At 34.3% G+C, this 17,477-nt stretch overlaps 1 protein-coding gene across 1 annotated transcript; it reads left to right on the top strand.

Annotated features, from left to right (window-relative positions):
• The first annotated feature begins 208 nt into the window (after positions 1–208).
• On the top strand, positions 209–5,086 carry LOC113869314 (DNA polymerase kappa). The gene is made up of 14 exons (XM_027505579.1): positions 209–446; positions 595–767; positions 1,038–1,211; positions 1,356–1,479; positions 1,567–1,667; positions 1,762–1,848; positions 2,088–2,183; positions 2,316–2,436; positions 2,749–2,877; positions 3,409–3,500; positions 3,726–3,837; positions 3,986–4,209; positions 4,351–4,667; positions 4,791–5,086. The coding sequence occupies exons 1-14, from the start codon at positions 350–352 to the stop codon at positions 4,897–4,899; spliced, it is 1,956 nt and encodes a 651-aa protein (XP_027361380.1). The 5' UTR covers positions 209–349; the 3' UTR covers positions 4,900–5,086.
• Positions 5,087–17,477: the final 12,391 nt, after the last annotated feature.

Raw genomic sequence — 17,477 nt, forward strand, 5'->3', positions numbered from 1 at the left:
AGAAGAATTGTATCATGCAATGAAAAAATAACTCTTAAAAGTATTATCGTTCAAACTGATTTTTAAAATATTTAATTTAAAAACAAGAACTTACATCTAATATATAAAAAATAAATGATTAGGACAATGACTGGACCCTTAATATCATAGCCAAACAAGTAGTTACATCTGATAGTGAGTTATATTTACATTTTGAAGGGGTCTGTTTAGAAGGTTGTTTATATTCGTCGGCCTTTTTAGAAGTTATATTTACATTTCTAAGGAAAGGCTTGTCTAGAAGCAAAGCCCAAGAAAAAATGGCCTGAAATTGTGTTTCGCAGCAGAGCACTGCAGAGTCAAGCAGAGGGCGATGGAGGGAACAGAAACCAAAACGAATGGTGATGGTGACGGTGAGGGTTGTCGTCCATGGCAGTCCTACCACACTGTTTACACAAGCTCCAAAGCAGGTTCCTGTTATAAATATAATGCGATCTCTTTTCTTTTCTTTTCTTCTCTTTTTTGGGTGTTATTGAGAATGATAAATAATTATTCTATTCTGTTTCTGGAAATTAATTTTTGAATAATGATGTTGTTGATGTTATTGTTATCGTTAAGGAATGGAAGGGGTTGACAAGGAGAAAGTACAAAGGGTAGTGTATGAAATGAGCAAAGGATCCAATTTTTTTCAAAACGAGGAACGGAAGGACGCTTTTATTAAGCAGAAAATTGATAACTTTCGAATTCAGTGTGCAAAGCTTACACAAGAAGACTTGTCCCATTATCAGAAGGTAATACAATAATCAAACACTGTTGCTCACTGTGCTCGATGTTATTGTTTATCAATTACTAATGTGCAATGCTAGTAAGGTGGCTCATAGCTGAATTTCAATGATTTTCATTCTCCATCTTTTTTACCTGCCAAGGCCCTCAACTGTATGGATCTTTGAGTCATAAATATAGGCTGCATAACTTGTACCAGTTACTATTGAGTATCTTCTTCCTCTAATGTTTTTTAAATCGTATGCATTTGTTTAACGTGTTAGTTTTTCCAACAACAGGTGTCTGATAGAAGAATTCTTGAACTAGAAGCTTCACGTGACCTTTCAAGAATTTGGTTACATGTAGATATGGATGCTTTCTATGCAGCAGTTGAGACTTTAAGTAATCCTACATTAAAAGGCAAGCCAATGGCTGTTGGTAGCATGTCTATGATATCCACTGCCAATTATGAGGTTTACTATGTCAATATATTATTAGATTGATGTTGTTTTCTATTATTCTCGGGTCTGAATTGATCTGATGAATGTTTGAAAAATTAATCCGCACAAACTCTACAGAGTCATGTAATTCCTGATCTTTATTTGGTTTTTATATAGGCCCGGAAATTTGGGGTTCGTTCTGGCATGCCTGGGTTCATTGCACGCAAGCTGTGTCCAGAATTAATATTTGTCCCAATAGATTTCAATAAGTATAATTATTACAGTGATTTGACCAGAAATGGTATTCTTCATTGTGCGATCAAAACTTTGGATTGCAGCATTTCCTTTTATTACTGATTGTAGCTAAATATGAACTTATTATTGTTAGTTTTTCGGAGGTATGATCCCAATTTCATGGCTGGTAGCCTGGATGAAGCATACCTTGATATAACTGAAGTTTGCAAAGAAAGGAATGTCAACAGTGAAGAAGTAAGTTGATGCATGCTTTGGATTAAGTTAGCATTAGCAATCACAGAACTTTAATGTATTAAATCTCTTGTTTTTGTGAATTTGGAATATGTAGATTGCCCAAGAACTCAGAGTTAGTGTTTATGGAGAGACTGGTCTCACATGTAGTGCTGGAGTGGCTCCAAATCGCTTACTTGCTAAGGTTCTGGATACTATTTGCTCCAAGTTTATTCATCTGCTTTCTTTGTTTCCTTTTTTTCGCATGTCCCATGTCTTCTACTATTAATATCATGAAGTAGAGACTCAGGCATCAATAATACTTCTTTGTGGCTTTTATTGTTTAGTAGAAACTATTAAATAGTAGAGATGAAGTGATTGTTTGATCTTCTAGGGAAATTTCATGCTATGACTTTATAATATTCACATTTTGCTCGCATATAGGTTTGCTCAGACATAAACAAGCCAAATGGACAGTATGTTTTGCCAAATAACCGCATGGCTGTCATGACCTTCATATCCTCCCTTCCTATAAGAAAGGTACATTTGAGTTTACTGTATAGTGTATACTGATTTATCAATTTTTGCCTAGTTGTGGGCAGGACTATTATATATGCATTTGTCTTTGAAAGAGGTGCCTTTGTGTTTAACAATGATGAATGGTGTTGACAGATTGGGGGCATTGGTAAGGTCACTGAAGATATTTTGAAGGGAGTTTTAGGAATTAACACATGTGAACAGATGCTGGAGAAGAGTATCTACCTTTTTGCTCTTTTCTCTCAATCAACAGCTGGTTAGCCATCTGTTCTGGTGTTCTGCTTTCTTGATTAACATGCAAAACTAATATGCAAGACATATTTACTATCCCATAGATTTCCTGCATATACATGGCAATTTGACCGAAGTTCATACAGGTGTTTTGTTTTGTTTTACTGTTCTAATGTCTATTTTGAAAATTCTAATTTCTGCTTTCTATAGCATTTGGCAAGCTTGTAACTTTATTTTCTATTGGAAATTTTCTGACCATAATTTATAATCATATTTCATTCCAAATTAATGATGTGATTCTTTTATTAAAGGGTGACTTTTTGTCAATTTGTTGCAGAATTTTTTTGCTCTGTAGGTTTAGGTCTTGGGAAGACAGATTCTCCCCAAGTAAGATTTCGGAAAAGTATAAGCAATGAAAGAACATTTCCTGCCACTGCAGATGAAGTGTTGTTGCATAAAAAATTGGGTATCTGCCTTTTCTACTGTTTTTATCTTTTAAGGATTTTCTTATATTACATATTTTCTATGTGATTATAAGTTTTAGTCTCAGTTTGGATAAACTTCTCAACAAGTACTTATAATAGAAGAAAAAATAAAGATAAAATGAATCAAAATTTTCTCAAAAGTTAAAATCAAGTTAATCACCTCATTCTTTTGGAAAAGATGAATGAGAAGGCTTCTAAAAAATGTGTAGAGCACAAGTTAATTTTTAATTGTTAGGAGAAGTTTGATTCATTTTACTTTTTTATTTTCTTCTGCAATTACTTATAGAGAAGTTTATCCAAACTAAGCCCTAGTGAGTTACTTGGAGTTTTTTAGAACCTCTCAATTGAAACTCAATTACTTGTAGAGAAGTTGGTTGCACATTCTTGGCTTTCCAAAAGTTTAGCTAACGACTATGAGATGCTGAGTTTCTGCTATAGATAAGACTTTAGGTATATTGGCTCATCAGCATAGGAGCCCTGTATTTTTTTCTCATTTTATTCTTATTTTGCAGTGGAGCTTGCTGAAATGCTATCAACAGACATGCAGAAAGAGGGTCTGTGTGGCCGAACATTGACTCTTAAACTGAAAACTGCTTCTTTCAAGGTATTATTGATGACACTTTTGTCTTAATATTTTCTTAATATCAATCAAGAATAATTCTCTAGTTTGTTTTGTCTCCTGTGGATAAACCTTATAAGTCACTTGTTGAAGAACAATGTACAAGACTTCAAGGATATTATGATTTGTTGATATTTCTTCATTTTAGTTCAAGTCCCATCTTTGTTGATATTTCTCTTGCCAATGCTAACAAATATGCACAATCGACAGGTTCGGACTAGAGCTGTGACTTTACAAAGGTACATAAGCTCGAGTGAGGATATTTTGAAGCATGCTTCAAAGTTGCTAAAGGCTGAACTTCCTATTTCAGTAAGATTGATAGGTATGTATTTCTGTTAAGTTTATTATTGTTGCAATTATCAGGATGGTGCTCGGCCAAAATAAGGTGTTTAACATAGACTATAAGAAAGTTCACATTTGTGCCTTATCTGTGTCAGAGAGCATGACAAAGATTTTTCTTCTCCTCTTAGGCCTTAGAGTATCACAGTTTAATGTTGACAAGGGTAGTGCCCCATCTGATCCTACACAGAAGACAATTACCAACTTCATTACTTCAGGAGATCCCAATAGAAATTGTAGTTCTTTCCCAGTTGCTACAGATCATGACTTTGTCAGTGATACGGAAACTGATCTTGATTCATCAGATGTTGATTACCATAGCTGCACCATCTGGAAAAATGATGGTGCAGAGGAGGTATCCCTCTCTATCTGCCTTTTATTTTGCCAAGTAGTGGACATATACATCAATTCAGGAACTAATTGATTATATTTGGCTGATTGAGGAGTGTGCCTTTGTTTATTCTGTTACTGCTATTTATACTTCTGTATTTATCAGGTGCAAACATCTGGCAATGATGCCACTATTTCTAATTACAGTGGATCTACAGAAGTGCTGGGATCAACTTCTTTCCAGGGGCAGTTTGAAGGTATAAATGTGCAGAATGGGTCTAATCTCCTGGAGGATGAGGAACTTAATTCTTCTTGTCAGGAAAAGACAATGTTGTGGTTGAATGACTACAAGTGTTCAGTTTGTGGAGTTGAACTGCCTCCAAGTTTCATTGAGGAAAGATTAGAGCACTCTGATTTTCATCTTGCTGAAAAGATTCAAAGAGAAGAATCTAGGATTCACCAAACTTCGTTTCCGAGTCAATAGTAAGACTTTTATTTTATAGATTTTGTTTTGTTTTTTTACAAATTGCGACAAATTAGTAGTAGTAAACTAGATATGAATTCTAGACAGTGCGTTTTTACTCAAGATTAATATATTTTCTTCAGTCGGGATCAGAAGGATCGAATCACTAGACAAAGCAAATCCAAGAAGCAGAAATTGTCGCAGAAAGAAGGCAAGTATACACCTATTGATTATTTTTTTGTTAAAAAGTAATCAAAGCTGTCAAATTATTCTTATGATGCTGTGTGTACAGTTCTGTACAATATAACCCAAGATTTGGCAGTTATTATATAGTATGTATGCTATTTTTCCTTGTAACAAGTCTAAATAATAAATTCATCCATTTGTAATTTTGGTCGTTATATGCCTATTGATGATGAATAAAATAGGTTCATGCGCGTGACATTATTGTTTTCCCTATAAATTTTACACTATCATCAAGTTGAATTGAAAAGCCTAATAACTAATACAGTTTTCCTAAAAATTAAAGAAGGTAGGTGCTTTCGAACCACTCTGATGAATAGAAGAAAAAACATGATTGGTTAGGATTAAGTTTGCCTCAGTTTTCTTCCTTTTCACGTCCGGAGCATGGCTGGTGGAAGCAACAAATTTTAACTGCTCATAAAATGCCTCGTTGTGTGTTTTTCTTGCGGTTGCATTGGAAGCTTGGAAGATAAAGTGGTGCTAAAGCTATAACAGTAGAAGTCCAAACACTAGAATTGGATTTTTTCTATGCAAATTTACAAGTGTAAATCTTAAAATAAAAATCCGAACTATGTTGACGGAATTTCATAAGAATGGTTCAAAAGTCTTTTAAATGAATCCACAAAAGCTGTAACAAACTAATGAGAAATTGATGAATCTATCCTTAAGTTAGATGAATTAGGGCTAGATATACTGCATTTTACTATAAAAATTTTGAAATTTGAAGTTATTAAAATGAAGTGAAAGATGACATTTTAAAACATAATACTATTAAAAAACACTGAAAAAATTATTAAATTAATATATGATTGTGAGATAATTAGACCAGAAAGAAAAATGGAAAAAGAGAAGAAGAGAAGAAAATGCTACAAAATCTATTTAATGGAGAACGAAAATATATGAAAAATCTTTAATAAAATCTAAATAATGGTTCTTTCTGAGAATCCTAAGAGACACTCAAGCTCTATCAAATAGGTAACATTTGATTCTTATTCAAATTAAAGCTTCTCTAAAATAGTCTTATATGAATATTTATAATAAGAAGTGAAACCTAAAAAACTTTGATAATGACTAAGTTCAATAACAATAATTTAGGCAAATTTATTTAAATTATGCTAATTTAAAAACAAATTCTCAAATTAGGTTTATTTTTAAACATATTTCCTGTCTGGTGCAAATTTTTGCCAAATCAGCAACTGTATCGCATCTGCATAAACGATAGCCTATTTTTTTAATTTTTTAATATACTATCGGTGATATCCAATCGATACTTGCTACACATGTCGAATGTAGAGGTGTATCGTTAAAAAATAATCGATAGACAAGTCGTTAGTCAAAATGCATTAACTCTATCGACGATGAAGCAGCAATATAGATGTGTGCTTGACACGCGTCAACTGCCTAGGCAGTATCGGTTGGTCTTGAACAATAGCTCAATCGGTGGTCCAGCTGCGTCAGCTTTATCGCCTTGCAAAGCGCGCTACAAGTGGACACCGGCCACGTGTCCACATACACTGGTTGATGCATTGAAAAAAAAAAATCTAGCGGTATAACTGCAGTCTTCACGTTTGCCTAACATTTGCGGAAGAAAGAAAAATCTTAACATTTTGCACTGTCATTTGCGTCAATCTGAAGGAAGAAAAAAAGGTTTACGTTTTGCACTCTTCACACATTTGCGTTGTATGCTGAAAGAACACAAAGCTTGATGTTCCTAAAAAAAGCCTTACGTTCGTGAAGCAAAAATTTTAGTGAACCCAGGTAACTTGAGTTTTTCCAGTATGCATGTTATTTTATTTATTGAATTTAGATTTTTTTTGTTTAGATAAAATTTTATAATTTGTATTTGTTATGGAAATTTTTTTCTTTTATTTAGTAGTTAAAATAAACTTGAATAGTGTGATAGAAATATATATATATATATATATATATATATATATATATATCAGATAAAATAATGTATATAAACTGTTATGATATTTGATTTTAATATGTTTGTAGTATTTTATTATGTATTAGTAATTTAAAAATTTGTATAAATTATTGAAAATAATTAAAAAACTATGAGAAGAAATGTAAAAATGATGGAAAATAATTTAACAGAAGTAATAAAATTATTTTGAAATTAAATTGATATAAAAAAATATGCTTGATTTGAGTAAAAATTTATAATCTTTATAAAATAAAATTAGGCATATAAAAGTTATGTTTAATAAAATTCATTATAACCTATTTGTAATAGGTTACGTTGTTTTTTATGCAAAAAATTTAAACAATTTAATGTTTAATTTATGATGATATTCAAATATAATTATACTAATTTTATTGTGTTAAAAAATTGTAGAAAAATTTTATATATTAATGCAATATTATTTAATAAAATCTATTTGGTGTTGCATATGTGAATTTTTAATAAAATAAGTTTGGTTACGTAAATAGGCAAATATTTGTGATTATAGTTGATGCAGTATGTATGATGCAAAATGTAAATAATTTAGAAAAAATTATTTATTTTGACTGATCAAGATTGTTGTTTGTGGATTTATTTTGTTAATGCAGGATGACTGATTTTGTAATAATAGTATATTGGAATGGTCGAATATTCTCAAGTAATGAGGGTGTTACTTTTGAAAGAAATAATAAAATGATTAAAATTGAACATGGAATTTGTTTTGAGACATTGAAAGGAAAGATTCATAAAAAATTGAAGTTGTCTACTAATCATGTTTTATCTAGATTGATTTCATGATTTTTAGTAGACCCAATTGGTAGACAATACACGATGATAGATATATGTGATGATGAAGATATTGATTGTACGTTAAGTGCCTTTTCACAACAAAATCAGAGAAGTGCAATTGAAGTATATGCAGATATTGCGTCAGGTGAAAGTTCTTGTATTCGGTCAAAAGGTGTGGACTTAAATATTTCATTTTTACATGACATTACAAGTGAAGATGATGAACCTCATTTTGGATTAGGTATAGTAATATTTTTGGTTTAGGGTTTATAATATTAAATTTCTTATAACTTATCTTTATGTTATAACAATTTTGATGGTTATGTAGAAAGTGAAAATGAGTATGAAGAAGGTGATGACAACAAAAATGAATGGGATTTCTCAACAGATAGTTCATCTGATACTAACGTGGAGGGTGAATTTAATTCCATATTAAATAGTCATAAAAATGCACAATTGTTGCGTTTCGTTTTAATGCAGGCGTGATTGAAACTCCTTTTTGGAATTCAAGTCAAAATTATACTTATATTAATTGGGAACATGCTGATTAAGAATTGAAAAATTTAGATATTCATGTAGATGAAGCATGGAAGGAGGGTGATGCATTGTATGTTGGCCAAGTGTTTGACTCTAAAGATGATGTAAAAATGGCTATTAAACACTTTGCAATGAAGGCGCATCAAAGTTACTTTGTGGTGGAATCAAAACCAACAAAATTATATATAAAGTGTCCAAATCATACAAGTGGATGCCCTTTGGAGAGTTAGAGCAACATTGGGCAAAAAGTACGACAAGTGAAAAATCACAAGATGTGGTGGAACACATACATGTGTTAATCTAATGATGTCTCTAGACCACAAAAAACTTGATTCAAACTTCATTAGCTCTTATGTTCTTGGTAAGTTTTACTAAAGTAATTATAGATATTTATTTGAAGATTGTTAAATTTATTGAAGAACATTACTAAATTTCATATTCTTAAATGTTGTAGGTATGGTAAAAGAACAATCAACGGTGCCAATCACATTAATTCAAGAAATAATTAATGGTCAATTTGGTTATCAAGTTTCTTACAAGAAAGCATGGAAGGCAAAACAAAAAGCTATAGTAAGGGTTTTTGGTGATTGGGATGAATCATATGCGACATTGCCTAGATGGTTAGAATACATGCAATTACATGCTCCTGGGTCTGTTTATAAGATTGAAACCAGTGACTATATGAGGGGTCACCAAGTTGACAATAGATACAAAGTATTCCATCGGTTATTTTGGTCATTCAGACAATGCATAAGTGCTTTCAATTTTTGCAAGCCTTTAATACAAGTTGATGATACATTCTTGTATGGTAAATACCGACAAACTTTATTGATAGCTACCACTCAAGATGGAAATAACTGTGTGCTTCTAATTGCATTTGCAATTGTGGAAGGGGAAACTTTGTCAACATAGGAATGGTTTTTGGCTCTCATTCGTCTTCATGTTACAGATAAGGCAGGTATCTCTTTAATATCTAATAGACATCAAAGTATAAAAGGTGCAGTTTCTAATCCACATATTGGATGGCAACCTACAATGCATATCATGTGTATTGCATTCGTCATATAGTAAGCAATTTTAATCAACGATTCAAGAATCCTATTTTGAAGAAAGAGCTGATAAAATTAGGTACGTATTGTGTTGTTTTAATTTACATAGAGTTAAGTGGAAAGAATATTATTTTGACGATTACTTTTATGTCATTTGTTTTAATAGCATACATAGCTTACAAAGACAAATTTGAAGACAAATTGCAACGATTTCGTAATCAGTCAGAGGATATAAAAAGCTGGATTGACTGTATCTCCAAAGAAAAGTGGAGTTTGGCCAACGACGATCAAGGAAGGCGTTATGGACATATGACAACAAATTTATCAGAGGCAGTTAACAAAATTTTTAAAGGAGCAAGGAATTTGCCAATAGCAGCACTGGTAAAATGTACGTATTCGCGTTTAGTTGAATATTTTGTTAAGCGTGGTGAAGAAGCAACAAGAGAACTGAATAATGGTAATAGATTTTGTCATAAATTAATGCAACAAATGGCAAAAAATCAAGAGGAAGTGTCTTCACATCAAGTTTGACGATATGACATTGAAAGAACAAGGTTTGAAGTAGAAGAGACATTTAACCCTATCACGTAACGAGGTGGTAATAAGTTTGCTGTGATATTATCCAATCAATATTGCCAATGCGGAAAGTTTCAATCGTATCAGTTTCCATGCTCTCATGTCATAGTTGCTTGTGCATTAGTCAGTAGAGATTATTGGCAATGGGTTGATCCTGTATATTCGATGCAGTATGTTGTGAATACATACTCATCGCAATGGTTCCCTCTTGGAAATGAAAAGAACATATTAACATCCAATGAGTGGACGTTATTACCTGACATGCATAGAATGAGGGAAAAAGGTCAACCAAAGTCCACACGTATTAGGAATGAAATGGATTGGGTGGAGTCTCAACCACGTTAACGATGTTCTGTGTAAACAAATTGGTCACAACCGTCGTCTAATACAAAGGCGAACAACCGAGAATAATCCATAACAGAGTTTTAGTCGTTATGATTGTGGTGATGGAACCAATTTCATCGTGGTTAGTATTAAGTGTTTGTGATAATTTGAGTATGTTGTGTAATTGTTTGATTTGGACTGTTTGATCTATTAAATTCTCATTTGGACCAAGAGCCAGTTTTTACGCTGGGGTACTTCTTATCGAAGTTTTTAAATTGGTTTACATTTTAATGTTGGTAACATTGCTGTGGTGGCAAGAGATGCACATAATGGTCAAAGACGCATGTGTTCCTTCACAGGTGGACAAGGTATACCTTCATGGTCAATTTACGTATAACCCAACATGATGATATTATGATTTATCCTTTTTCCATTATCCTGAATGAGTATTTTAATGATTGTATTGCAAAGTAATTAAATTTTTTACTGTTATTGGTTATAAGTTATGTTAAAAACAAATGAATGAAGTTATAATTTATACTAAAAACAATACTGTAAGTTATGCTTAATGTTTTTTTTTGTTAAATCATATAAAATTACACATCATATTATGTTTATATGCATTTGAAATAGCATACGGTTTATTAAAAAGTGGCATGACTTAATATTTTAAAATGATAAGGTGCAGTTTGGTTTTGTATCACTATAATAATGAAAAATATTTATACATCCAAATAGTAATGTGTCGGTTTTAAGAGAAGTATAATTCAATATTAATTGTATATCATGCAAAGGGTAATAATGTAGTTGTCAATCAGCTAATCAGGATGTAGTGTTAAATCATCTAATTTAATTGTTTGTTTTTCTTGTCAACAGGTGCTGTTTTTAATAATGTAAGTTGAAAATGACATAAATCTGGCAACATTTTGCAACAAAACTGACACGAACAACTTGTATGCATACTATTAATATGACGAGATTGATATATAATGCAATAAGACATAAAATAGATGATGAGAATTGTTTAAAAGATAAATACATGAAGTCAAATACTGTCAGTTAATGAAATCCTCCGTCAAATATATAACATTTCATTAATAATATCATTGTTCAGCTCCATGCTGATCATGATGCTCATGTGGCGTCAAGATGCACTAACGAGGTCGATCTTTGGCCTCTCGATGAGGATTACGTTGCACATGAGGTTTCCCAGCATCTGCAACTGCTCTAAACTGTTCATTGAGATTAATGCCAGTATCCCCTAACGGTTCTGCAAAAGACCCTCCACTTATGTCATACAATGGACTTGGTGTGGATGGTGTGAACAATGACGGATCATATGGAGGGGGAGTCATGTAATGATGGAAGTCGGGAACATACTCTTGTCCACCGCTTAAAAGAGACACATGATGTGTCGTAAGTTGTGATGAGTGAAAATAAGAACTCTGTGTAGATTGAGAAGGGATGAATGGAACCTGTGAAGGGACATAATACAATCTGTCTTGACTAACTGGTAGGGGAGGTATAGACCATGTTGCCGCTTGCACTTGTGTCCTACGTCGATGCAGACCTCTCCCTTCTTTACGTCCCTCATGCTGTCCAAGATCAATATGAGGGTCTTCTGTGTGTCCACTTTGAACAGATTGGTCAAATGACGAGGCTGGTTCCAAGATGCATGCTTGTTCTCTCTGTAAAGACAACATGGTCTCACTTAATGTATGCAGCTCATCGAATGTGAATGATTATTGGCCATCAGTCACTACTAAAAAGTCTGTTTATACAGACGGATTTACAGACGGATTTTTAGAGCATTACAGACGGTTTTTTCTATTACAGACGGATTTACAAACGGATATAAACCGTCTGTAATATCCTCGTCGGTAAATAATTACAGACGGATTTTCAAATCCGTCTGTAACTCACAGACGGGAAAATCCGTCTGTAATCCGTCGGTGATATATTTTACTATAATTGATATTTTTTTATTTGTATAGATAGTTATTTCCTGCTGTTCTTGATTATCACAATTTATAAACAAAATAGAAACTATAGATTCGGCATCTAAACATTCCAAAATGATTTATAAAATATAAAATTTAAATGTTGTTACAAAGGAAGAAAAAAAAGCATCTAAATAAATACATTAAAAATAAAATACAAGTCTTCATCAGGAATAATCTATATGGTCAGAATCCGAAGGAGCATCATCATTAGTAGAAGAGGAGTCAGTAGAGGAATGATGCATGGAGGTGAAAACCAGTGGTGCTGGAGCTGGTGGAGGAGGAGGAAGAGGTGTGGAGCTGCTTGCTCTCATGACCTCAAAATAAGCATGCATCTGCTGCATTTGCATATGCTGCTGCGTCATCTGCTGCTGGACCTCCCTTTGCATTCTCGACGCCACCTTCTTCTCTATCTGCTTCTCCATTTTCTTTGCCCACTTCTTCTTCCATGCACTTTCTTTGCTCTTCCATATCTCCTCATTCTACTTCTGGAGTTCTTCATTGAGGGCATGGACCTGAGTGCGGACCATGTCCTCCACATCCTCAGGTGCAAGAGAAGGGGCATCTCCAGTGACAGATGCAGGGGACATGGAGTCTGCAAAGCGGCCCCCCATGCCATAAATGCGACCTTTATAAAGGCCACCCATTGTCTGTGACCACATAGCATCCTCATCTACTGACTCTGGATTCTGAGAAGATGCTTCCTCAAGCCTTTGAATATAGTCATCCTACAGTTCAGTTCAGATAATTAGATATTAGTTTGGAGAACTATTTAATAAGTCGCTAATAATAACATATATTATCAATAACTATGACTTACACATGTGGCCTGAGATCGTGTATCAACCCACAGGTTTTTGTCCTGCCTGCGAGTGTGTGTCTCTTTAAACAACTCTCTAGTAGTAGGTGGCCTCTTCAACGACTTCTCCTGCAATTAGAAATAAATCACAATCTCAAATATGAAATTATAGATAGAGTAAACTGAATTTTAAAATCACATACCAAGTTTGCCTTACTGCCAGCCAAAGTCGTAGACCCACTAGTATGCAGTGACCCCCCTTTATTAGATGCCCTGTTTGTCTTGTTCTTTACAGAGAGATTTTTAAACTCATCTGTACCCCAATACTCCTGCAAGGCATGAAGAAAGTTGGGTGCTATCCAATCAGCAGTAGAAGGGTCCTGGCGAGCCTCAGTGTACATCTGTCTTAGTCGCTTTGCAGTGCGACTCTTCCAGGCCTTGAAAATCATATTTTCGTCTTGGGGGGGAATAGAGAAGTTGCTCTACAGAAACACAATTTCATTAGAAGAGGTACAAACAGTCATATGTAATTACACTTAGTTAAAATTAATACACTATTATTACCTTCCAATCTTTGAACCATTCTATCTTTGTATCATTTGGCACCTTTGCAAAACTTCTGTAAGGCGCATCAAACATCTTCTTAATCGTATCTGTGACCTGATGGAGACCTTTCTGTGGTGGTATCCAACTGATAACACAATAAAATAAAACATAACTACTAACATTCACATAAAATACGCAATGTTAGGCATATTTGATTGAATTACTTACCAAGTGGACCCATCCCATCTCAAAGTTTCTAACGATCTCGATGATGCCTGGGTCTGTGATGACTGCTGCCCGCTTACAGATGGGAGAGCAGTGGATCCATCTCCTGTGCCCTGTGTAGCAGGTGACTGTGTGGCCTGTGTAGTAGGGGGTGCAGAGTGTGAAACTCGCTGTACTGGAGGGGGAGAAACAATATACCCAGGATTCGGCACCATGATAAATTGCTCCTGTCCCCTAACCTGGGAGGTCTGCACTGTTGCTGGTGTGGACGTCGAAGTCGGAGCGGTAGGTGAAGAAGTGTTGCCACGATCAGTTTGCTGAGTAATACCCTTCTTACCTTTACCTTTACCTGCCATATCTGAATCAAACCATATATATGTTTAGAGACAAATACTATAATTTGTTTAAAATATGAATAATATTGGTGATAACTCAAATTAAATAATCATGGCAACATAGTAAATTGACAAACCTACTTACTTTACCTCATTTACTCTGATAGTTCAAGACTACCTTCATCATCATTCGATGAAAGTTCATCCATAATTCCTTCATCCTCGTCTTCTATGATGTCATCCATTTCATTATATCTCATAACTTTGGTAAGAGGGTCAATTATTTCAATTTCATTCAAAGGAGAAGATAAAATTGGAGGGACAACAGTGTCTATTACTACACGTGAAGGAATTGAGTCATCAATTTGATATGCATCTTCATCATCTACTTCATCACTTTCAATTCGACCCCTTGGTTTAGTTTTAATTACAATCCTCCAACTTTTATTACATTTTCTAGGGTAAGATAAGAAATATACTTGTCTCGCATTTTGTGCAATGATAAAGGGGTCAAAGCCTCTATATCTTTTGGTATGGTTAATCTCAATTATATTGTAATGGTTATGTTTACGTGTACCTGTTGGACGTGTTGGATCAAACCATTCACACTTGAATAAGACAATCCTTTTTATGGTTTCACCAGCATATTCAAGCTCAACAATTTCATGAAGTTTTCCATACCAATCACAGTCACCATCACTTGAATTTCCTCTTACACTAACTCCACTATTATCTGTTTTTCTCCCTTGACATGATTTAATAGTTTGAAATTTATACCCATTAACAAAGTAAATTGGCCAACAATATGCTTTATTTTTTGGACCTCTGGACAAGTTATATAGGTCAGGATCTGTGATACCATTAATAGGATCACGCACCTACACATACCATAAATCGATGTCAATTGATTGAATACAGAATAATATTAAAAAGTCGATTAACTAACATGTTAGGGAAATGTCATGACTTACATAACTTTTGAACCATGATGGAAATTGATTAAGGGATTCGTGACCATATAATTGTTCAAAATATCTGTAAACATTGCAACATCATTAACTAGATTTGAATGACCATGATCAGAAAAAATCATTAAAGCAATCATAAGTCACTTACGTTCTGAATGGTTGAACTTCATCACAATTTAATAAGATGTGCAAGTGGGCAGCTTCTGATTCATTACCTAAGATCCATCGTTCTTCGCATTTTCCAGATACACGACCTGGTTGGTTGAATATAGATAGACTTGGCTCATTACTACTTTCTCCCCCATCATCATTTCGACCAACCCGAGTTCTCCTAGATTGAACATGAGGTTCAAAATAGTATGTGCAAAAATTTGATGTCTCCTTTGATATATATGCCTGGCATATGGATCCTTCCACTTGAGCTCTATTTTTCACAGTCCTTTTGAACCCTCCAATTTCTCGTTCAAACGGATACATCCACCTGTATTGTACTGGTCCACAAACACGTGCTTCATACGCTAAGTGTATAGGCAAGTGCTCCATGGAGTCAAAGAAACCAGGGGGAAGTATTCTCTCTAATTTGCACAAAATGACAGGAATATTTTTCTCCATAACTAATAGATCTTCAACCCTTAGAGTAGGTGAACACAGGTCCCTAAAGTACTCACTTAACTCAGTCAATGGCTTCCAAACATGGTCTGGTAGTTCCCTAAATGCAGCAGGTAGAAGACACTCCATGAATATGTGGCAATCATGACTTTTCATCCCAAAAAATCTTCCTTGTTCAACATTCACACAACGACTGAGGTTTGATGCGTAACTGTCAGGCATTTTTAACTCCTTCACCCACTTACACACATCTTGTCTTTGTGGTAAAGTTAGAGTGTAACTTGCCTTTGGCTTTGACCATCGACCATCTGCAAGTTGTTGTAACCTCAATTCATGACGCCTACAATATTCTTCTAAATCTTGCCTTGCCTTGACATTATCTTTAGTTCGATCAGTGTCCATTACAGTATTCATAATATTGTCAAATACATTTTTTTCCACATGCATCACATCTAAACAATGACGAACTAAGTTATCCTTCCAATATGGGAGCTCCCAGAATATACTTTGTTTGGTCCAATTATGTGTCATCCCATAACCAGGAAACCTAATGGATTTTCCTACTTCTGTTATTTTTGGCAAGTGTTTAACTCTATCCCATACTTGATGACCATTTAAACGGGCAGGAGGGTCCTCATTCTCAACAGTTGCTTTCTTAAATTTGTATGCTTGACGCCTATAAGGATGTTCCATATCTAAAAATCTCCTATGGCAATCAAACCATGAATTTTTTCCTCCATGTTTTAAAGTAAATGCCTTTGTATCCTCCATACAAATTGGACATGCTAATTTCCCTTGAGTCATCCATCCAGACAACATTCCATAAGTAGGAAAATCGTTTATCGTCCACATCAGTGCTGCCTTCATGATAAAATTTTGCTTGCTTGATACGTCATAAGTTACTACACCCTCACACCATAATTCTTTCAACTCATCAATCAAAGGTTGAAGGTATACATCAATTTTAGCCTTTGGATTTTCTAGACCAGGAATTATTACAGTCAAGAATAAATATGGATTTTTCATGCTCATTTCAGGAGGAAGATTAAAAGGTGTAACCACAATAGGCCAACAAGAATATGGTTTATTAAATTGATTGTTTGGAGCGAACCCATCAGCACATAACCCTAACCTTACATTTCTAGGATCAGATGCAAACTCAGGATACACTTGATCAAAATGTTGCCAAGCCTGACCATGAGAGGGATGAGTCATTATCCCATCACTCCTTTTATTTTCAGCATGCCACGTCATGTAAGGAGCTGAACTCATAGACGCATACAACCTTTTTAGCCTAGGAATCAAAGGCAAATAATGCATTCTACTTTGCGGTACATCTTTATGTTTACCACTTCTACCACCTCTTCTTGGTTTAAACCTAGGCTCTCCACAGAATTTGCAATTGGTCAAAACAGCATCATCTTTGTAATACAGCATGCAGCCTTTCAAACAACAATCAATTTTGACTTCTTTTAATCCAAGTTTGGAAACTAATTTTTTGGCTTGGTAAAAGTCCTTTGGGATGGAGTCAGGTTCGGGACTAAGCTCACTAATTAATGTAGCCCATTGATCAAATGAACTCTGACTTTGATTGCCTTCTGACTTTATGCTTAACATTCTTATTGCTAAAGATAACTCTGAATGCACACACCCATCCCATAAAGGCTTGTTTGCTGCTTCTAAAACATTATAAAACTTTGCAGCCTCTCCATTAGGTTCTTGTTCAGCATCAAAATCATGAAAAATTCCAAATTTAGGACCAACAACATCATAAACCATTTCTTGATAACGACTATTGCTTTCTTCCCAACTTACATTACCTACATGACCACCTGATTGTAATATATTTGAATTACCTACTTGATTTTCTAAATTAACTTCT

The sequence above is a fragment of the Abrus precatorius genome, unplaced genomic scaffold (assembly GCF_003935025.1).
Source record: "Abrus precatorius isolate BTA unplaced genomic scaffold, Abrus_2018 Scaffold6, whole genome shotgun sequence".
Lineage (NCBI taxonomy): Eukaryota > Viridiplantae > Streptophyta > Magnoliopsida > Fabales > Fabaceae > Abrus > Abrus precatorius.